Source organism: Tympanuchus pallidicinctus, unplaced genomic scaffold (assembly GCF_026119805.1).
Source record: "Tympanuchus pallidicinctus isolate F22 unplaced genomic scaffold, pur_lepc_1.0 scaffold26, whole genome shotgun sequence".
Lineage (NCBI taxonomy): Eukaryota > Metazoa > Chordata > Aves > Galliformes > Phasianidae > Tympanuchus > Tympanuchus pallidicinctus.
This window is the reverse complement of record NW_026294743.1, coordinates 4,392,953-4,416,805: the sequence shown is the minus strand read 5'-3', so window position 1 is coordinate 4,416,805 and position 23,853 is coordinate 4,392,953. Positions and strand designations below refer to the sequence as shown.

At 47.3% G+C, this 23,853-nt stretch overlaps 1 protein-coding gene across 7 annotated transcripts in view; it reads right to left on the bottom strand.

Annotated features, from left to right (window-relative positions):
- MAML3 (mastermind like transcriptional coactivator 3) overlaps nucleotides 1-23,853 on the bottom strand; it is a 242,708-nt gene that overhangs the window by 179,682 nt on the left and 39,173 nt on the right. For 2 of the 7 annotated variants that reach the window (XM_052690042.1, XM_052690043.1), the window contains exon 1: nucleotides 17,775-18,158. The exons of 4 other annotated variants lie outside the window; for them this stretch is intronic. In XM_052690042.1, coding sequence (XP_052546002.1) covers nucleotides 17,775-18,143 — 369 coding nt within the window. In that variant the 5' untranslated portion in view covers nucleotides 18,144-18,158. Of the gene's footprint in view, nucleotides 1-2,658; nucleotides 2,714-17,774; nucleotides 18,159-23,853 lie in introns of those variants that run through there. One more of the 7 variants, XM_052690048.1, reaches the window with a different exon arrangement.

The following is a 23,853-nucleotide window of genomic DNA, read 5'->3' as shown; positions in this document are numbered from 1 at the left end:
AAAGACAAGATTTTGGAATCAACTGTGAATGCCGGTCAGATCTGGGCCACAGGAGGCCCATGAACCTTCCAGACGTCATTAACTACAGAAATTTGGCAGACCATTTCTACTGCTTACACGTACACTTCTATTCCTGCAGAAGAACCAATGGTGACTCATTTTTCCAGACTTCATTTTATGCAGAAGATTGGTGCCATGCAAGTCTGAAAAGAAACAGAATAGATCTGTCTACATCCTAATACAAATGTAACTGGGAAAAGGAGACCAAGCCACACAAATGTTTCTACATTCATCTGTTACATGTCATCATTTTCCCATTTTTCCCACAGTCCAATTTTAGAAATTCTATATTTAGTCTATCAGATTTTGAACTTTTTCCATAGTTAGAAAGGAAAGGGTGGTTACAGCTGAGATTTGCTATTTTTTTCCTAATCATACAATCTGAGGTGAAAGAAAAAAAAAACAAACAAAAAAACCATTCAAAGACACTGCATTGTTTTGCACTTAATATCTAACTGCAAAGAGCAAACCAGAAAAATGTTATATCTTCCACGTGTATTCACAAATCAAAAGTGGTCATGATATTCCTGCGATTTCCAGCTAAGCACTTTCCAATACGGCCCAGGGGATTCGATTTAGCAAATCACCCTGAAATCATTCCCAAAACATGAAGGTTGGTTTTGTCCACAGAAGACAACATTTGCTACATTATCTCCCCAGAGTGCTAAAAGTGGCAACAGTAGCAATTATATTTTTATTAGACAAACACAGACTTACATCAGCATTTTTTTGCCAAGCTGCATCCCATGCTATATATTAGTACATAACCTTTCAAACTAACAGTTCATTTCAGTCACTTCTGTTAAATGCAACCTCAGACCTCATCTTCCTCTCTGCACAACTCCATGCAGTGCACTGAAAAAATCTTATTGCTTACACCCAAAATGAACCACGCTTCTTACTCACATCCATCAGCGTTGCATCCCAGGTGTGCAAAGCAGTTCCCAAACCAAGCCACAAACTTCTTGAACAAAAAAACTGCTGGGCAAGGTTAAGCCTCCTCACTTCTCTTTGATTTCTACTGCAGCAAGAACTATACAAAGAGAAGAGCGAGACATCTGCCAATCTATTTCTTTTCTTTTATCCCCACAAATATGCATTTCCTCAAGTAACTACCAAAGGCACTCTTATCTCCTACCCATGTCCACCTAAGGAAAGCTCTCAGAATAAGGTCTCCAGCAACAGATTTCAAACTCACTGGTTAGGAAACATGTCTCAAACACTATTAATAATTTTATTGTTAACATATATCTAAATGGAGACAATAATCATGGTGAGACCATATAGAAAGACGTGCTTCAACAAAACAGGCTAACAGCTGCTGAACAGCAGCTGACCAATGCAACTGGGAAGCTTGCACTCACCTTCATCAATACTTTAAGCTTTCCTGATTATTGCATTTGACTTTTTCCTCTTTCAATGTCTGGTTTTCATGTTCTTAGCACTAAACTAAGGCTCTGGAGATGACATCAACATTTCACAACCCTCAAAGCCATCTGCTAATTAACTCAAGCTTAACATGGTAGAATGAAATCTGGGGCATTATTCCCAAACTTAAACACACATATTTCTTTGGTCACTATGTCTGAAACAGCAGTAACACTGTAGGAGAAAAAACAAGTGCTTGTCAGAATCTTCCACCAAAGCAACACTGCCTTTCCAATGCCTACTGATCACAAACCACCAGTCCACAATTCAGATTGACAATTCTGCGTTTTACTTCAGCATTCTATCTTTCTTCATTGCTTTTAATTCATAAAATAACAAATGATTCCAAAATGGCAGCTGGCAAGAAAAAAATCATTATGATGCTCGCAAAACAGTCAGCTTAGCTAAACAAAAGTAACCAATTGACCCCAGGTAGCAGAACAGTGCATTGATTAAGTCTGCTCCAAAGACCACTTAGGAGCACCTTCACCACCTCACATCCGAGCACGGACAAAGCCTATCTGATCCAGAGGCTAGAGTATGAAAAGCACCATTTGCTCCTACAATTTCATGCCAGATTGAGAAAAGGGACTGTGAGGGCAAAGTCTCAGTGCCCTTCGTTAGAAAGACTCAGCAAGGACTCCCTGAATTGTTTCCTTACAGTACAAAATATTTATTTCTGCACAAGTCACATATTTGTGCTGTGTTACATCTGAATTACACCATTAAACTCCTCGATGCTTTCCTTATTCTGCCATAAGGGTCACGTTAAAAAAAAACCCTCAAAGGTAGATGTTTGAGCTGATGAGCACAGCAAAGGAAGCGCAGACATACCAGATCTGCTGGCTAAATGACTCATGATGGAGTATGTGCAGCACTAAATGGTAGAGGCTCTGAAGCCCCATCCTGTTCCCACTTAGTTTGAAGATAGAATGCCTGATATAAATCAAAGTCATTTAAATTGCTGATTTTAATCAGGATTAAAATTACCAGACAGGAAGCCCTGATCTGAATAAATCAGTCTTTTGGCTTTTTTATTTTTATAATAATTTTTCTAGGGGATGGTCACTGGTTGGTAACTACTAAAACATACGTTACAGTCGGCGTTACAGCTGGAAAGATTATCATGGTGAAAATGGGAAAAGAGACAAACAGTGAAGGAATGCTCACCTGTATGTGAAGATCTCAGTTTGCAGGAAGGACTCCACAGAGGAAGGATCTCTTTCTGGAGATCCTTCCCCAGTGGCAGTCAGCCCTTAGATGGGGTCTAGAAGGAATTGCCTTCACCTGTGCTCCCACAGCTGACTCAGTCCTTTCCTTAGGTGATCAATCAGTGGTTCATTCTCCTGACATGTGGTAGGTCTAAAATGGTGTACAAAGGCTATGCTTCCAGCAAACACTTCATTTCTCTTTAGAACTTTCTGTTGGTGATTGTTACAAATTCCACTGACTCACAATTGTATTAATTACATTAATCCATAGCAAAACGCTTTCCTTTTGCAAAAATTAATTTTACAAGTACCTTCAGTGTATCTGTTATGTAAGAAAAGATGATCGAATTGGCTTTTCTCTGAATTTAAAAATATATATCATTGGTAGATAACTTTTATTTTGCCCTGTCCTTATACATAACTGAGAAGCTGAAGCCTCCTGCTCTGCTCTCCGAGCAGTCTTCCTTCTGCCTTAAATGAATTAAGGGAACTGAGCAAACTGACAAAGGAACCACATCAGCACAGAAGGCTCCTGCTGTCCTGTTTAGGGAATTGAGGATATGCTCAATCCAATTCTTTTTCCTAAATGTTAACCTTTGCTGGCTTGATTTCCTTTAAAACTTCAGTGTAAATACAGCACTTAGCTGCTTGTTTTAATGGCTGGGTTACTTCAACAGGTGACACTAAGTTTAGACACAAGCTCTCTTGTTTGTCAATCTGAATTCCGGGGTTTTTGGTTTTATTTCAAACTAAATTTACAGGCCACACAAACCTGAATTATTAAGAACTAAGTGTCCCACATTACTGATGATGATCATTTGATGAAAAGAAAAAAACTGCACAGACACACACACAAAACAGCAACAATGAAGAAAGAAAATCGCCACACACATGGCAAACAGGAGCCTGAGCCAGTGCTGAATTATCCTTCTGGAATGCAGACTGCAGGTAGGAGAACAACAGCATAACCTCAAAAGCCAAGGGATAAGCAATGCTACACCCACCTGAAGAAAAGGAGCATTAGGGTAAGACATTCTGTATCTCATAACCTTGTTTTAAAATGTCCTCTTATAATTCTAATTCCTTCTCAGTAGGTGCCCTGCATGAAAATCCAGACAGAAAGAGTATTTGAGGGGTAGTGATGCTGTTCAGGCTGTTTCTTCACCATCACGGGGGCTGTACTACTTCAAGTAAGAAATAAACCCTGCACACAGCTCTGTAGGGACCAGCAGAGAGGACTTAACTATAGCCTTCCTGCCTCCTTCAGCTTGCAAGGAACAGGATTGTTCACGTCTGCAGAAAAAGGTAGATTTTTTTCCTTTTTCTGGTCTACTCTATTTTACTAAGTATGGCAGTGGTCCTTTCCTTTTGCTCCCCTGCCACAAAACAGTCCATTGAACAGCTGAATCTGAATTAGCAGCACTTTGACAGTTACTTTAACAAACCACATTTAGCTTTTAATACCTGGAGCAGCTCTCAGCTTGATGGTCACCAACATCATCTTATTATTTTAGAAAATAATAACAAGGCAACGAATCTAAATAATTATTCCCAAATCTAAAAAGTTCGGCGTTACAAACCATCTTAGTGTCTACACAAAGCAAGACAATTCACAGTCTCAGGACCTTTTGCATGAAAGTGGAACTGGAAGGCTCCTTCCCTCCTGCAGCTGGTGGTATGAAGGTTGCAGGTTAACGCTCCTTCTCCCAGCCCCAAAGACACACAGCTGGTGTTGCTGTGCTCCAGGCCCTCACAGGCAGCCGAGATCGAGGCTGCTGTGCAGAAATCAGCCAGGCCAGAACTCACACAGAAGTTAAAGTACTTAACCACCCCCCCAGCCCTTCAGGCAATGCTTTAACGAAGCAGCTTCTTTGGACTTGCCCTCACAGCAAGAAGGAGCCGAATGATGTGATGAATGACAAACTCTCTGGAATCCATATTAAAGTTGGCTGGGAAAAAAAAAAACAACATCCCCTCAGGTGTTCTGGCTCGTGTTTATCAACCACTGTAGGACAAAATCACTTTACAGAAGTGGGTTTTGTCTCCTTTACTGAATAATCAGGATTCGATCCTTTTCCAGCAGGGTGTCCGGTCCCAGAGAGTCCATTACCTTGAGAAATAACAATACAAAGAAAAAGCCTCCTGCTTATTCCCATTACGGTCCCAGTCCATGACACACACACCATGCTGAATTAGTCCTCCACAGTCGATGGCCATTTGCTACAGAAGTCCAGGACTGACATTCCTTGGTTGCCTTAAAACCTACAGCCTTCATTAGTGCATGGTTCAGAATTTATTTCTGACATCACACCAAACAAAACCAGCTTCACGAAACACCACCGGGCAGAGATGACATTCCTCCATTCCCACACATTCTGCTCAATGAGATGCCTGAATCACAACTCAGTACTCACAAAAGCACTGGTCTACCTCGCACAGAATTCAGGCAGAAAAAAACAAAGCCAACACTAAGGCTAACTTAAACATAGCCTAGTTCCGAAATTTCCATCTCCCACATGCAACCGAGCCAGCATGAAGATAAATTCATACGGCAGTAATAGGAGGGATACCAAACTGACATAACCAGGAAAAACCCTGTTGCATAACACCAGTGAGAGTTGTGTTGTTTTGTTGCTGGCTTTTTTTCCCCCTACTTCCTTTGGAGGCATTTAACTTAGTTGTTCCAGGATGAAAGGCCTTTGCAGAAAAATGATTTTGGAGGAAATTAAGACTTTTTCCAATCACATAATTTTCTTGAAGTGTCAGAGCCCTCCAATTCTTCAAACCTCCACCTTAAAAACGGAAATTGGAAATATGCTCCCAGTTGTCAAAACACACATCCACCATAAATAAACCCATTAATCACTGCAAGGTTCTCCCTAAATTAATTATACTGTCTTACGAACAATTTTAGTGTGAGGCTACTAAACTGAAAATGTCTCTTCTCTGATATTTAAGAAACAAATGCAACATCTGCTGCAAAGCATGACAGTCTTTGAGCCACACAACGTATTTATTATCATAAAGCTCTTGTGAAAATACATTTTCTTAATAAATATTGAACCACCAGTGGACATCATCTGTGCCGAATGAAACCAATCACGGAGTGGCTGCACAGAAACACACAGGCATTTATGAAACATATGTACAGTTTTACTGAGAGGAACTGGAAAGAGGTACTTGTGTGTATTTTGGGCCGTGACAACACCCAGACCAATAACACTGCACATGCAAACACTGAGAACTCTGAAGATGAGGGATTCCTGCCCTTGCAGAACAGACGCAGCACTCAGTCAGGAGGTAAAAGAGGTGATCTACCTTGTGTTTAGAAATACCTAATCCTCTTGTTTTGTAGCCAGAGCCCAGCTCACACGCCTCAATTATTTGCATCTATTCCTCCTTAAACTTGCAAGAATCCCCCACGTGGCTTTTAATCCCCGCATTGCTAGGTCTGAATAGCTTACAACCTGTGGATCTTGAGTGATGAGGGAGGGAGGGGGGGCTTCCCAGCAAAGACACGACGCTTGCTAAACTGCTTTTCTAAGCTGCCATTCGCGGTGTAGCACGAACCCCGAAGCAGACTGTATGTTAGAAATGACAGCCCTGGGTTTCTAGGTTCCAAAACAAAAACCACACATCGAGCAATTTGGAAAACATGGCCAGCAATTGTTGACAGTGAATCAAGAGGAAATGCTACGAATGCAATCACCTGTATAAACACTCAAATAGAACCAATTAACCTGCATTTTTTTGTTCAGCTTGCCCAAAATTTATTACAAGAATCAGCATAGTTCTTTATGCAAGTATTGGCTTCTGCCTGCCAGCAGTAACTTTCCAAGATATCCCCAATACTTGTTCCAAATATTATCACAGTGCTTACACTTCTCTATTCCTTTCTAGACAGAACATCACCGTGAATATCTTTCATTTCTTCTCTCACAAGCTCTGTCTCAAAGACCAACTGAACGAAGTTAAATGACCCTCTTAACAGTCCATTATACAAACAATTCCTTCACAACACGACAGAGAATAAGAGATTGATTTATATTGATATTTACGAAACAACAAAAGGAACAGAAGCAGTACATAAAAACACAGTTGTCAGTAAGTAGAGAGGAAAATAAGCCTGCTATTATTTACTATTACCAAAATATAAGAGACCCTCCATTCTGTTATACAGCATAGGAGAAGAAATGCATCTCGCTGGTGGGCTGGTGCATCCTACATCCCAGGTAGGAAATGCAACATATTTTCCCACACTTTTGCAAGACTAAGCATCTATAACTTCCTTTGCCTTTATCTCAATGCCAAACTCAAATGTCTTGTGATGAAGTCAAGTCAAATTTACCTGACCTGAGTACAGATACTTCCTGGACAGGTATCACACTGTGCTGAAGGTATGCATATACTGCCAGCTACATATGTCATTCTGCCACCCTCACAGATGAGGAAAGGTAACTCTACAAATTAAGGTCCCTCCCTTACTGAAATGTTATTAATATGTGCAGTAATTAGCAATGGTGTCAGCTCAGTATTGCAGCTGAAATATGAAATACTGCAGATGGAACTTAGTTCTGCCATCTACTCAAAATCTAATGAAGTTTTCTCTAAATTGGGAAAAGGCTACAACCCACCTTTTGTACCAGACAAAACTTATTGCAAAGTGCTCTCTAAAGAGCTTTTAAAATATTCTTATGCAAAAATACAGTTCCTTCATCTGAGCCAGTAATGATCCAACGTGTGCAGGTCCAAGTAGGTCTGACAAAGCATGGTATTAATTTTCATGCACACCTGTTGAGCAGTATGCATCTAACTTAACCAGCCCAAGCACTTGAGGTGCCAACCGCCCGCTCCACACACTATAGCATCGACAGGATAGCTCAGCCAACAAGAGGATATTATATTTGCACATTATTGCATTGCTAAACACATCAATCGTTCTGAAAACCCTTGCTGTTGAGGCAGAATAGACTAACTTGAGGGAGAGAAGCTCCTTTCCTCCCTTCAAAACTATGAGACGACATACTAGCACCCAGATATCTCTTAGAGTTATTGATTTAAATAAGGCCTGTGGTACACTGCTCAGCATTTTTCTCCAGATCCATCAGAAAGCAGGAATACAGGCAGCACTAAACCATTGTGACTACCTAAAACACCTTCCACTCATCCCATTGGCCTCAGAAACTTGCACTGCCTTCTGCCTCCCGCCACAACCAAGTTTGTAAACTGCTTTACAGTAGCAGTTATGGATATATTGAAAGGGATGGGAGGGAAGTACTGAAAAAAAGCCTGCTTTAGAAAAACAATACTTCATTTAACCGACTTGAGAAGTGTGCCTACGGTTTGGACAGAAAGGACTTAAAACACACCCACCTGTTTGTTTTCTAACTGTGAGAGGTCATTTGGACAATAGCTTTCCTATGAACTGCCGCAGTCTGTGGGCAGCCTGAACGACACATGCGCCAGGTAGCTCCAGAAACAAGCCTGCTGCCTGCAGGTTTACATTTGCTCAACAACTCTGTCAAACAAATTCATTTTGTGTGCCACTGGAAAGCTTTCAGAATTCCTCAGATCAGTGCAAAACAAAACAAAACAACCCCACGTCATCATCTAATTTAACAACCATTCAGAAATCACACAGCACAACGGGTTGTGAGGCCTTCAGGGACGCGAGGCACGTTTCTTTGGGTCTCTGCACTCCCAGTGCAGCTGGAAGGGCAGAAACCCCAGCTGTGCCCCCCACTGGGCTGCAGGGAGGCAGGCTGCAGTCAGCGCAGATGAAACCTTCCACGTACCTTAGCAAGGAACAGCTAAGCACAAGGGAAGCGCACCGCTTTCCACAGGTAATGAAGCACTTAATGTCTCCCTCCTCTCCATTCCCACTGCTGCTAGAGAGACCACAAATGGCAGATCATGATGTGAGATTCAAACGTACCTGAGATTCTCACCGCAACAGTTTCAAGAACTTCCAAAAAATACCCAGCATACGGTGTGCTTTGCTGAATGTTATCCTCAGATTAAGCAAATAAACCACTCGAGGCAATTTCCCCCCAAGTTTCCAACTAAGAAAAACTGGCTTTCAAAACATGATACTAACGACTGAGAATTCATAGCTCGGATACAAACACATCTGGCTTTCTCATCTGCACTCAGGATACCAATCCATCTCCACTAGGACAACTGCACTTGACATTCTACATTTTTAAGCAGAAACAAGCAGCTTTGCTTAAAAAGACAAACAACAAAACAACAATCTGTAACCAATTAAACCAAAGGCAAAAGCAAGCAGATCTTACCTAACGTGAATTATTGCAAAAAATCCCAACATTACATACCTGAATATAAATAGCATATGAATCCCATCTAGTAAAAAACAGATATTTGATATCACACTGCTACAGTTGCAATAAAACTGATTACAGTTGTATAAAACTGCAAGCATTTAGCTTCCTCCCTTCACAACAGGAAAGATGTATTCAATCTTAAAACATGTAAGAACTGCGCTTAAAGAAAAAAAAAGCACCTCTAAAATGAGATGACATATTTCATACCAGTTTGTTTATGCTAGTTTTCTAGCATATGAAAATCATCGTTTTTCACTTATTGGCCTCCAGTTCTCTTCCTGCCTTTACAAACATCTAAGTTTGCAAATGAAGAGCTCAGAAAACCTCCTCTCCCTTAAAAAAACAATCATTACAAGCAGTCTAAAAATGGGAGGGGGGAAGGAATCCAAAGCTGTTATTGGAGGTGACCAGCATGCCTCCCTCCTGCCTTTACCTTTGTGAGAAAGCTAGCGAGCCCTGCTCTTAACACAGCTTTACGGCACACGTTCATTATGTGCACGCTGCCCACAGCACACGTCACGGATCTGGGAGGTAAATAATTCTGAAACCAGAAGCAAGCATCTTCTCAAGTAACCACCACTGTCACCTGGCATTTGGAACACGCTGCATCAGAAATACCGTTATCCCCGGTGCTGCTGTTTACCTGTTGTGATTCTATTGAGTTAATCCCGAAAAAACAGCATCTCTGAGAAAGGAGGAAAGGAAATACAGTGCAAAAAACAGCTAAACAAAAACATCCCACTTAATCACCCAGCCGTAACTTCCTGTAAAACCAAATCATCTATTCTAATCACAAAGTTGCAGTTTCATGAAAAATCCCTTCAGAGAATTACAACTTACCCCACCTTTACCAGTTCTCCCATGGGCCATAGAAATTGTCCTCAACTGACTGCTTTCAGCTGGAGGTGCCCAGAGGTAAGGCACAGCATCGGGCCATCGCTTATCAGCAGCAAACAGCTGAACTGCCCCAGCTGCCTCACCTGGCTCACCCTTAGGCAGACACATACAAAAAGACCAGAGAAGTTAACCAGACAGATGTTCCAGACACTGCCAGGTTTGCAGCACCTACTTAATACAATTCTCATAGTAAAAGCAGTGTGCCATGCAAATACAGCTGGTCCATTTGGATAAACTACTTCAAAGATGGCTAAACCTATGCGTTCTTACCACTGGATTAAAGCAACAGGAAAATTTATAATAAAAAAGAAGAGAGGGACAAATTTGTCATCCCCAAGGAATCACTTTCTCATGACAGCACGTATTTTGACACCAAATGAAAGAATGGAACAGTCTGTTCCACGTATTCAAACATCCGTAACAACTGTAAAGATGGTATGTGCCAACTTTCTGGAGCCCCTCTCTGGCTGTGACAGGACTGCCAGACACTTCACCACAGCCATGGGTGAGGGGAAGGGAGGGCTGAACTCAGTTTTGTTTTTGCTATCCTGCGTTCACTAACCTCCATTATCACTATCCACTGCTGGCAACGAAAGTGTGACCAAGATAGGCAGTGTTGAAAATATAAAGGTAGAAAGCTTTTAACAGTGAAACGAAGGAGAAAAAAAAAATATTTTTTTTCTGTTTCACATTAGGTAGAAAGTATATTCAAAGCCTTAGAGAAACCCAGACAGCTTCTCTGGACGAAAAAACATTAAGTCAAATTCTCTAAGATGAATTTTCAGAACTGCAGCAATCCAGACTTGAAACAATCTTCCAGCCTACAAACTCGTTAGCACAAATTATTTATGTCATCATAGTAGAAAAACAGATAGGATCTACAGATTTCTTGGAACCACTACTCAGTATGCAGCCATGTGCTACAAGCCGCAGTGCTTCAGCCAACCAGGAGCCCAAACGACGTGGCTGTCATCCACCAGAGAGGTCTACCACCAAAAGTAGGAGTCCACCTTCAAAGGTCCATTACCTGCTCCAGTGAGAACCAGAACTACATGCAATGAAAAGAGACTCTGCTTGCCAAAAGCATTGTTAAGAATTGGTCATTTAATGCTTGTAACAGTTTTCACTTATGCGCTGGAATGCAACCCAGAGAAATCATAACAACAGGCACCAGTCTCAGAGACAAAAATGAGCAACAGCGAAAATCACAGCTGAAATGCAACAATCCTTTCAGCAGCCCAAAGATGACGACTGCCAGCTAAGATATATTTTTAAGTCATTTTCTCAAATACTAGAGCATATGTAACCACAAAACTCTGCATAAACAGAAGTGGCAGGAAATGCTGCAATTTCTCTCTTGGCTAAGTGCTGCTCTATCCTCCTTATTACAAGGAAATGTAAATGATTAAAAAACTCCAATACCTTCCATAACTCTCCCAATCTCTCATCTGCCATAACCAACTCCCTTCCTCCCTTAGATTAAACACAATGAAGAAGTGCCAAAATACCACTGTGGACCAGATACGAGCCAAAGGAAAGAGAAAGAAAGCTGAAAATATAGAAAATGGATGCCTATCAGGGGTTTTTCTTATCTGATTAGTACATCCCCTTCCGCCCTCAGAACCGATCACTGGTCACCCTCCACCCTTACAAATCCTTGCAGCATAAATCCTTTTACTTTGTCTTTTAAAGCACAGTCTAAAAGCTGCCATATGGGTACATGTGCTGGTTTATGGAAACACGCATGTACAGTCATACTGACTGCTTGTGATAAGTGCAGGGGAAGAATAAGGCTGGGCACCAACTCTGCTCCTCACCTATGTGCACAGCATCCAATGGCCTTCTGAGCAGGCTTGAGATTTTCTGAAGTGGCATAAAAACAATGCAGGAAACCTGCACCAAAGAGGCAGAGCCCAAGAGCCCCCAGCTCTGACCAGTTAAAAAGCAACTCACAGAATCACGGAATGGCCTGGGTTGAAAAGGACCGCAACGATCATCCAGTTTCAATTCCCTGCTATGTGCAGGGTCCTCAACCACCAGACCAGGCTGCCCTGGGCCACATCCAGCCATATCCCAGCAGCTTTGGTTCACTCCTCCAAGATGCAACTGCTGAGAAGCAAGGACCTTGCAGAACTGTATACAGCCCTATTTGAAAACCTTGTACAAAGTGGCCACGATAAAAAATACAGGAAGGAAAATAGGAGAGTTGTTGGTCTTCCTGCTTATTAGCCTAGTTATTCCAAAAGTCATGAATTCAAACCTCTTTTCCACTCCCTGCGTGCTGCGATTATGCTGAACTGACAACAAGCAAAAAGCAACGGATCTTCTTCTCTACCAACAGCACTTCAGCATTAGCCTTAACAGTCAGAGAAAACTACAGAAAACACAAGGAGATTACAGGCAGACACACTTCTCTTTCTCACAGGTCAGCTAAGTTTCAAGTATTCACATCTCCTTACGGTTACACTGGACGTGATGGCAACCAAAATCAATCTGAAAGTGGGAAGTCTTGAAAGAGAGCAGCTCAGCCCCTTCCTGTAGGCAAAAAAATATTCAGTAGCTGCTATCTTACTAACCACCACAAGTTTAAAAACACATTTATTTCTAACCCCAGTATAACTGGGTTGCAAATATTCCAAAAGCAAACGAGCAGACTGCAAACGCTGTGCACCTGAAGTACGTGAGGGGGAAACAAAAGGGGAATCAAAATTATACAATTTTATGACTCACCATCTTAGACAAACTAGGAAAATAAATATTTCAAACTGCTAAAGCTCCTAAATTCCCACTGAACATGCAAGCGTGTTGTTTATCTGAACAGCGAGATCTCAGGCTGGAAAACTGACTACAGGTTCCCAGCTCCAGCCTGAGTCTGAACCTCACATTTCAATTGAGCAGACTGAACACTTGAAGGACTTCTGTCAGCAGTTCCTGGCTGTCAGACCTGTCCTTAAGCCCCTGCTAATCCAAGCACATCTCCCACATGAATTATACATATTGGAGTAATATGCAACCAAATGGCACATACGTGTGAGTGGTTAAGGAAAAATGAACTACGACTCCTTTGCTGCTTCTCACAGTGCTCTCTCATCCCTCGCTTGTATTAAGGGACAGGATCGGTCGCCCCTTCCCAGAGGTTACTGAGCCCTGACAAAAAGGGTGTGCGAGCAGGTAGGCACGCTTTAACTAACATCCCACGTGTTTGTCCTGGGATAAGGGCAAAGTTTCACAGCAGGATTAAGGTGTTGTAAGACTGCGCTGCCCATGGGAGGGACAGTCAAACAAACCATGGACCTGATCCAGCTGAAAGCCATCCCAGAACAAAAGGAAAAAATAAATAAATTCCATCCTCCCTACCTGCTTGGTGAACCCGCTGACCGGGAAGCTCCATGCGCAAAGGAGGGGCAACCAGAGAACACAGCCACTCACCCCAGATGAGACCTCCTCGGTGGCTGCAGTTCCCACTTACGCCAGCTCAAGCTACTTGTGACACGTTGGTCAAGTGTGCACAAACTTAGGATCGCCTAAACGCAATCAACTGTTATCAACACGTGTTAATGTTTTTGGCTCCACCAGCAGAATAGTTTTGGACGAGTTCCAGCCAAAGTCTTTCCTCCTGAACTCCGCCAGGCCTCAGACTTCAGGGCAGGACTTCGCACCCTGCTGTTTGGCCAAGCTGAAGGTAGATCTCACTGCGAGCGCTCACTGTGTCAAGACACAACTTTCCCTGCTCCAGATATGGCTCATTCAGGCCCAACCCGCTAGCTCTTTAACAGACACGGTTGCATTCAAAACACATAAAGGTCACTAGAGGCTGGCGGGGCTTGCAGTGAAGAGTGTCTCTATTCCTTTCCATTTGCTGAGCTGAAACCTATTGTGCTGATGAGCTGCAAAAGGAGGTCAGCACAGAAACTCCTCACCCTAAAGGACAAGAATCACACAGGAGCACCAAGCACGAGTTGCTATGGAAAGGAGAACTGAAATGGGAGAGGCTGTGGAAAGACACAGAGATCCACCCTCAGAGGAAGAGCAAAATAAAAAGGGTTACAGGATGACTCCTTCCATGAGGCATATGAGAGGAGGAGTGTTGTTGGCCTGGGATTTAACTCTGGTGTCATCCCAATTCTGTGTTCACCACCAACCTTACCCCCATGCAAACAAGCTCAGGCACGGCTCACTAACTGCAGAGATGCTTAATTCCACTTCATCATCCGGCATGAGTAAGGGCCACACTATTACCTCTTGTGGAAAACAAGAAACATCTGAAAAATATCTTTCCTTTCACCTTTTTGCAATGATGGAGAAACAGACCTTTCCTGTAGAGCAGCTGATGAACCCCTGAGCACCTGTACAGAAGCTGCACAGCAATGCTACGTGAGAAGCACGAGAACTGTGCGCAGATGCGTGAACACACACACAGGTGGCCAACACATACAGCACATGTGAGCTGTAAGAAACTGCCTACAGGACCAATGGCATCACTTGACGCTCAGTCTCATCACTAAGACACACGAAGAAGTTGCTTATTTCACGGGGGATACCCCCTCCAACAGAAAGGAAGCAACAAAAAGGGTAACCGCTTTCCTGGGGCGGAACATCTGCCAACAAGGAGCAGATACAGCCAGATGGCTGAAATTCCAAACACGTCATTCCGTGCCTATACCGACCAAGCTAAAGGCACTGCTCTGCCCATCTCCCTTCTCACAGGTAGGAGGGATGTGACCATCCGCTTCCATGAGGCTGTGCATTAGCCCAGGGTGGGTAAAAGAGCACTGACGGAAAACACTGCGTTTGCCAGCTGTGTTTTCTCCAACTTTCAACCAACTCCGAACTGGCATAGTGTGCCCTGGCAGGGGAACAGAAAGGATGATCTAATAGGTCAGTTAACTTCCATCACGAATTTCTGTGATCTAAATAACGTTTTACGGTGTTTAAAAATCATTTTTCTTTCAGGGTTATACACGGTCAATCCGACACAGTGGCTATCGAGCCTATCATGATGCTAAAAAAGAAAAGTGTTGAAGAGCCTTTGAAAGAGGAAAAAGTAGCTCCAGTCCCTTTATACATTGTGGCACAGCTCAGATGCAAATATAGGCGCATCAGAAGGTCAGTGTGGTAATTACCAAAGCTGTGCTTCATTGGACAAAAATAAATGACAAGACTGCACAGAAGAGCAGAGCCGGGGATAGGACGTAGGTAGTTTAATTTGGCAACATACATCTTACATACACTACTGTATGCTAAACACGTGCTGTTTATATCGTATACATACACACACATACAGCCTCTGGGCCACATTCACACAATACTGTGGATGCAAAGCCAGAAGACTCTCGCACTTAGAGCTGCAAACGCAAAGACAGATTAACTCCCAAGCACTGAAATCATGCGTTGATGTTTCCTGGAACCAGCAGAGTTTTGGATGGCCTGCAAATGTTCCCAATGCTTCCTTCACAACCTCGCTGGTATGACATTCTAATAACCCAACACAAAAACACAGAGAACAACTGTGGCTTTTGCCAGGTTGGACTGGAAATAAAAAAAAAAAAAAAGTTCTCCCAGCTATATATAAACAGCTTGGATTTTGGGGCACATCCCAGTCAATGCCTGTAGGGGCACAAACAAGTTCTGAGATTCACTGCTCTCCTCAAATGGGAAAGACTAAACCAGCTAGCAGTTCATGTCTTTCAAAATTCATCCAGCAAAAACTTGGTCTATGGCAAGGTGCAAATTCAGAGTAGATCAGCAGCTCACAAGACACAGCCAAGCCCATGCTCCTACATCCCTTCCCAAAAAGGGCTGCCAGTGAGAACCACTTACTGGTTCACATGGGGTCCTAAACAGTTCTGCTCTAAAAGAGCAGTGGCACAGCTGCCAAGGGATGTGGCAGAGTCAGCTCTTCAAGAACCACGTGGACGTGGCATTGAGGGATGTGATGAGCAGGCAGCACTGGTGGTGATGGCTGATGATCTTAGTGATCTTGTCCAATGTTCACGGTTCTACGATTCGATCAGGTACCTAGGATTCAATAGGTACCTCAGTGAATCTCGGGAGCGAGCACTGCCCTGTGGCTCCCCAGCCCTCATGGAAGTGAATGCACTCAGCAACCCTCCCTGCCCTCGCCTACCTAAGCAAGAAGGGAGAAAAGCCCAACGCACAGGCTGGTGTTAGGCCAAGGCAAAAGAAAATAAGAAACACAAAACTGGTTTGCTAAATAAGAATCCCAACGCATTTACATTGTGAAACTTCTTTGCAAACTTTTGACAGCTGGACACCAGGAACTCTCCGCTTTGGTTTTCTTCTTGCTTTAGGTTTATTGTACTACTAAAAAGCACAAAGGTTTCAAATTAAGTATCTTTCTGTTGCTTTGAAAGAAGCAACTTCCCAGGCTTGAAGTATAAACTTCACGTGCCAGTGAATGTTCCTTAATGCTCTCAGATGAGACAGAAGTCATAATTAACATTCTACAAGTGTAAAGAGCACATTATACTTTCATATTTTTCTACAACGCACATCCATATAAACAGAGCGGTCGCTGGAAAGGGGTCTGGTTTGATCAAGGGTTGGAATCGCTCCTCCCCAACGCGAAAGGTCCGTGCACATCCCGTACCTACACACGGCACACCGCCGCCGTGCAATTACCGGATCTCTGCCAACTATCGCTAAGCGGGGCTGCTCTCAGCTCCTCGACTTTCCTTCCCCACGCGAAGCAAACGAACGCGGACGGCGTACCCGCGTCGTCCCGTCGGTCCCCACAACTTTAGCACGGCAGCCCGCCCGCCCAGACGCAGGGAGAAGGACCGACCCTCGAAGTGCCCAACGGCAATCCGGCAGCGCTGCGGGGCCGGGACCGTGAAGGGCACGGCCCGGAGCCGGCAGAACGCTCGCAGCCCCGCGGTTAGTCGGAACGGCCGTGCCTCCACGGCAGCGGCAGGGGAGCGGCGAGATGTCAGCGGGAGGCTTCTCCGCTTCCTGCGAGCGGACTCCCTCCTCCCCCACTTTGTGTGGTCGCCGCTGCGCCCTGCCCCTACGCGGCCGGGCCGAGCCGGGCCCCCGGGGAGAGGCCGGGAGGCGGCCGAGGGGCGGGAGGCTGCGGGAGCAGCGCGGAGCTTTTGTCTGCCGCCGGCGGAGCCACCCCCGCCCCCCGCGCGTCGGAACGGGCAGACAAAGCGGGGCCGCGGGGAGGGACGGGGGGAAGGAAGGTGCCGCCGCCGCCGGGGCGCCGGGAGCCGAGCTCGGCTCGGCCCGGGATGGGCGAGGGAGGGTCCGCGGGAGGGACGTGCGGCGCTCGGAAGGCGCGCCGCCGCCTGCCTTTCTCTCCTCCTCTTTCTCCTCCTCCTCATCCTCCTCCCCCCGCCGCCCATTGTGCGCCCGGCAGACGGCGAGCGGCCGCCCGCCCCCGGGCAGCACGGTGCGGGGACGCGTCGGGACACACACGGCAGAAGGAACGCGCGGCCACCGCTCCCCGTGCGGCCGCGGCCGGCAGCCCCGCTCCCCCCGCGCCGCCTCTTATTATTCATCATCGGCGCAGGCTGGGAGTGGGAAACTCCGCTTCCTACTCGCAGCCGCGCTCCGACCGGCTCAGCCTCCGCCCCCTGCCCCCCCCCCTCCGCTCCTCGCCGAGCTCCTTAAAACCCGAGGAAACTTTAGGCAGCGCCCGAGCGCCGGCTGCCGCTCGCCCCGAGAGCCCCCGGCTCGCAGGCGGGCAGCTCGCACCGTCCCCAAGCACGGCTCCGGCCCGCGGCGACGCGGTCCCTCTCCCAACCCCCCCGCCGGAGGAGCCGGGGAAAAAGTTTGTCCTCCCGCCGCGCCGCGCCCCCCGAGCGGCCCTTACCATGATCAGCGTGTGGTTGCGCTGCTCGGCCGCGGCGGGCTCGGCGTCCTGCGGCTGCTTGCTCGGCGGCGGCTGCTTGCCGCCCGCGCCCGTCTTCTTGGCCCGTTGCTCCAGCGTCCTCTGGTAGAGGCTCACGGTGTCCCTGCGCTCCAGCTCCAGCTGCTCCGCCTGCGCCTGCTGGTAGCGGCTTTCACAGCTGACATGGTGCCGCCGGCAGCCCTCGATGCGCTGCCGCAGCCGCTCCACCACCGTGCTGTGCTTGGGGACGCCGCCGCTGCCGCCGGCCCCGGCCCCGGCGAGCCCTCCGCCGAGGCCGGCGTTGATGCAGACGCTGCTGCCGTTGGCGGCCGGGGCCGCGAAATCCCCCATGCCCGGCCCCGCGCGCGCCGCTCCTGAGGAACTCGGCGCGCTGCCCCCCGCGGGGTCCCGCTCACAGCCCCGCGGGGCGGGGGGGGCACCGGCATGTAGCGGGGAAGCGGCGATCCCCGGCGAGCGCTGCTGCTCGCCCCCAGCCAATCCCCCTCGAGGAGCTCCAAAACATGAAGGAGGAGAAGAAGCGGAGCGCGGCGGGGGGGTGGGAGGGGGTGCGGCGAGCGGGGAAGGTGCCGGGGGTGACCGCCGGGAAGCGGCGCAACAACTGAGCGGCGGCGGCGGCGGCCAACTCCGGGGCTCAGCGCGGCTCTTCGCCTCCCGCGGCTCCTCCGCGATCCGTGGTGCCCAGAGCGGCTCCGCGGGGCCGCCGGAGGTCGCTCCCAGAGCCCGCGCTCCCCATGGGTGAGGGGAACACGCGCCCCTCCGCACGCACACACGCGCGCACGCGGGGACGGCACACGCACACGCGGGGACTCCGCACGCGCCCACGCTCGCACGCGCCGTGCACACGCCGCACACTCACTCGCGCGCCCCGGCACCCAGGGGCGGGCACGGCCGCTCGCTCATTGTACGTTCCTCCTAGAGAAAAGTTTGGGCTCTCGTGCCGCGCCGCGCTCGCAAAGTACTCGCGCTGCCGGGCCGCATGGCAACGGGAACCCAGCGGCACGCCTCGGCCCGCGGCCGGCCCGCACATGCACGAGCCGGGGCCGCGCCGGGGAGAGCGGAGCCGCCGAGCCCGTGCGGAGCGCCGCGCTCACACAGCCGGGCGCCGCGCTCCGCCGCCGCCACAATGATCGAGGGCCCTCCTCCTCCTCCTCCTTCTCCACCTCCTCTTCTCCTCCTCCTCCCCTCCGTGCCAGCGGAGTGATACAGGGCGGCAGCGCTCGGCGCACGGCGCGGCTCCCCGGGCCGGGAGGCAGACCCGGGGACAAGGTGCAAAACCCGGCGCGGACGCCGCCCAGCGGGAGCGGACGCGGCCGGGCCCCCCGGCGCCGCGCGACTCGGCACGGCCGCCACCTGCCGCCCCGCTCGGCCCCCCTCCCCGCCATGCCCAGAGCGGCGGCCCCGAGCCCGCGTTGCCAGCGGCCCCGCGGGGGGGCACGCCGCGTTTCCCTCCGGCGTAAACCGCTGCATAACGAACGGCGAGAAGCGAGCGGCTCGAGCCCGCCGAACTTCTGCGTTCGATGCGGCGGGGAGCGCTGCCGGGCCGCCCGCAACCGGACGGCAGCGGCTGGAGCGCTCGGCAGACGCACGGCTCTCGCGTTCAAAGTGTCAGCCGGTGTTTGCCAACTCCTTGTTGAACAGAGACGCGTGAAGCCGAGCCCCGTCTCTTGGGGACACCCCTGTGCTGGAACGCGCCGCTGGAAACAGGGAGAAGTGGGAACTCACGCACCGGGCGTGGAGCTGACCTACGCCGTCCCCGTTTGTACCGCTGCACGCTGGCACAGGGCACGGCTTCCGAGCTCCCGACAACGGCAAAAAGCCGCCTTTGTCTCCTCGGCAGCCTCCAAGTTGGCTTTTATCGCGTTCCTATTGCGACAGCTCCCGGCCACGAGCAGACCAAATCCTTACCAGCGGGCAACTGACACCGATCGGCAATGAGCGCCTCGCGAGGCCGGCGGGGGCACGCGGGCTCGTTCCCCTTCTCCCCCCCGAACTCTCCCCGGCAGCGGCCGAGTAGCTGAGCTCAGCCCCGCCGCTCCGGAGCTCCCCGCAGTGCCCCCTGCAGCCCGCCGTGCGCCGAGCACCGGCACCCCACGGAGCGGCGGGGACCCACGGGGATCTCCGGGTCCCGCTCCTGGCTCGGCGCCGTGCCTTCAGGGCGGACGAGCGGAACGGCGAAGTTTTGCGGTAGCCGGAGCTCGGTGCTGGAAGCTCAATGGCAATTGTAAAATAGCGCAATAGCCGGGAGGTTTCACCCTTTGGTTTTGGGTCGCTTTTATTTAAGGATGCTAACGCTGAGGCTCCTGAAACACTACAGCCGAAATCTGCTGTTTGGGGAACTATATCCATTCCCAAGGGCTGAGGGATGTATGGTGCACTCGCCGATGCCTGCCAGTATCGGTTGGCAGGGCACTAATTGAGGGTTACGGGAGATGATTGCCTGGTAAAGGATCTGTTCAGTCAGTTACGATTCTGAAAAATTACAAAGCATGGGCCTGATCTGTGAAAAGAGACGCAATATGAATATACAGCATACGTTCTCAAGATGATTATCATGACAGAGATCTGTCTAATTAGGAAGAATCTATTTTAATGCTAAGAAATGAAAGAGCCCAGCTGGGAGAGGAATTCAGAGGAAGATGCAGCAACATGACTGCTAAGCTGACAGCAAATGCAGCCTAAGCATGTTCCAATGACAGCTTCTAAAAAAAAAAACCATCTCAGCATTTAATCAATAGCGGCTTCAGAACAAGTAAAGCCCCACAGATAACCCAGCTAGTCATATCAACGGGAGGAGCTCCATACATCACTAGAAAATACGTATTTGCAGAGCAACACACTGAAACCACTTCCCCTTTGTCAGCCGAGCTACGGGCTATCCAGTAGATGGGCAACGTTAAAAGTACCCTGAGGATAAAGCTGATCCCTGCTGTGCCAGAAGTGCTGGTGCTCTCATACAGGTTGCAAACTGCTGCTTTGGGGCAGCAAGTTTCAAACCACCACGGGCAGCAGAGTGACTTTCAGAGCCACTGCCTGGTAGAAACCTTGCTGAGAGCTCTTACCATAATTAAACGGTGTAAGTCAATGGGTGCCATGGTGACACTGGCATCTGCTGCAAGGCCAGCCTAGCATCAACAGCTCAGGTGCCCACTGAGTACAGTAACTTTGGAAGCCAGACAACAGATGCCTTTTGGGAACGGATGAAGCTTTCTTATATCACAAAAAAGCACTTCAAAAATTTCTGGTGAAGTTTCTCCAGGATACAGTGAGCACATCAGATGTACTTCACTTACTACAGTAAGCTATTTAAGTGCACGTTGCCTAATACAACTGTAGGCCAAAGAGAATAATAATGTCATCTCCAGAGCAGTTAGAAGAAAAGCCATATAATTGAGGGTTGATTAAAAACAAAACCCCAAGACCTCCACAAATGCATCAGTGAAATCCAAGTGCAGTGTGGCAGCATGGCTAACATTCTCAGGACAGCTGGAGTGGCCATGAATTGCTGCTGTCAGAGAGCTGGAGCTGCAGGAATCCTTCCAGCAATGAACTGAGGCTGGAGCAAAAGAAGTTGCTCTAAATAGTTAAAGAAAAGTCATCGAGGTTGAAAAGGAACAGGAGAGCAAAACAATGAGGGGGGAAGGGGAAGCAACAAAGAAAATCGGAAAGCTAGTTAAAATTGCAGAAGTCGGGGCTCTAAGGCAGACTGCAGGAAGTGATGGCTGTGGAAATACAAAAACCTGAAGCACTCTCAGATCTACATGCCTGCCAGTAGTTCTATGCTATTCGGGTGGCAGAACATGGGGAATCCAAGTCAGAATTTGTACCAAGTCTTTCCAGTTGTGAACAACACTGAATGCTCCACTTCAGTGAGGTATTAGAGCGGGACTGCCACATGGACTGAGATACACATGCCAGATACACACGCCTAAGCACTCCACTAAATCCAGACACAAAAACCATGGGGAAAGGATGCAGAAAGAAGGCTCACACTGTCCTCTTATGAGTATAGATAGGTCACAAGAATGTAAAACCAGAGCATTTTACGTGGCCCCACCAACCAAGGAAAAAATGCCCATCACAGCAAAGCTTCTGCATGTGCTTTACAAGTAGAGAAATCTGAATGAGGTTCCAGACTGTAAACATCTCTAAATCCACAAAGTTAATGCTAACAGGCCTTCTCAGAGCCTTGAGAAGGCAGAGCTTAACACTGGCACGGTACTGTAGGCTCAGCAGACGGCTTCACACAAAATGCAGGAGAGAAATTTTCTCTTAACTTTCTAGTCCAAGTTCAGAAACTACTTTCTATTTATACTGAGGGTAACATTCATATAAAAGAATATAAACTGTAGGTCTGTGCTTCAAACATGTGAACAGAACTACAAGTGCTGGGTTCTGTTCTTTCTTTGGGTAGCACAAAGACTTTCATTCGTCATTAGCAACAAGGCTAAACAGATGTACACCAAGTTTTAAGGGATAATTCATCCTTTCTGCACCCATTTCTTCCCAGAGCACCTGGGCAGCTACCTTACATGCAATCCATGCAGAAATTGAAACAGTTGTTGAAGTGGCAGAATTTACATGGAGTGGCATTGTTAGAGGAATGTTACTGAAACACCATCCTAGGTTAGGAAGCAAAACTAAGGTAAGTAATCCAGGTAGGCCACAGTGTACCTTTTCTTTATTATGAGCATCTGGTTCCAGAGGTAGCAGCTGTAGGTGCCCATGGAAACAGTGAGTTGAGAGGGCAAAGGGGAGAAAGGATCCCAGGTCAGTAACTGGGATGGAAAGGTGGAAATCAGGGGGAGAGAGAGAGAGAGAGAGAAGAAAGGACGCAAGGAAAATTCCTAAAGAGATGCTGGGGGGGTTTCCTCATGGCTTACACCATAAATATACATGAAGCAACTCAAACTTATGTAGTCATTCTTACACTGAGTAGCCCACTCCTCAGTAAAGGCTGCCCATTTCCATTCAGCTTGAATTAGCAAGGCAACAAACAGAAAATCTTTCCTCTGTAAAACCAAATCCCAGCTTTATTGATGAAGAAGCAGCTGAGGGAATTTTTTTTTTTTCTTCCAGGCATTTGCTGTTAACTGTCAGCCATTTATAAGAGTTCCAGAGTGAACACGATCACTTGGAATCTTCTGAGACAGAAAGAGAGACTGAACCTAAGGAGCACTACTGTTCATCCTTTTCCATGTGGGAGACTGATGATGGTTCCACAATCCTTGGCGTAACCAATCAAGTATCATGTTAAAACATAAAGGTTTTCACTCAGTCTTAGTTTTCAGAGAAACAAAACAAAAGGTCATTTTTCACAGTGTTGTTTTTTGGGTTTTTTTTTTCGTAGGACTGATGTAAGTTCAGCCTTCAAGCAAGAGACACACTCTGTATTCCCCCTCATCCCAAAGTGCCCACTACTATTGCCATTGTCTTTCTGAGTCTGCCATCGTTGACAATCTACCAACACATGTGTATTTAGCATACATGAAGACTTGGATTAAAAGCATGTCAGTGAGGTTAAAGCTTTGCAGTCAACGAATTTAAAACCACCAAAATCAAAGCACTTGTGCAATCTTTATTTGGCTTCCTTGTGTAATCCATTGCATGATGAAGTCTTCAAATACACCCTCACAAACTATTTTTCCACAGGATGTTTGCTTCCTTCTGTACACAGAATTGTCAGTGCTCACCAGTGAACAGCTATTTAATACATTTTTTCCTTCTTGTTCTGCATATGACCTCACATCTATTTACTAATTCAAACCCCTGTTCCTAGACATTCGTTTCCGTGGAATGACCACCACTATGACTCCTGAGTGCTTCACGTACCAATAAACTATTTTTCACAGTTTATGGCAAGTGAGAGGATAGTGCTCTCATTCATGTTAGAAACTGGAAACTGAAACAAAGAAATCAAGCTTAAATCTTTTGCTAAAATGTCTAATTTGAGCTGATTTTTTTTTCAAGTTGTATTTTAGACAACTTAAGGTACACCACGTATCATGAGATGAGCCCACATCAATTCAGCAGGATTTGCAGG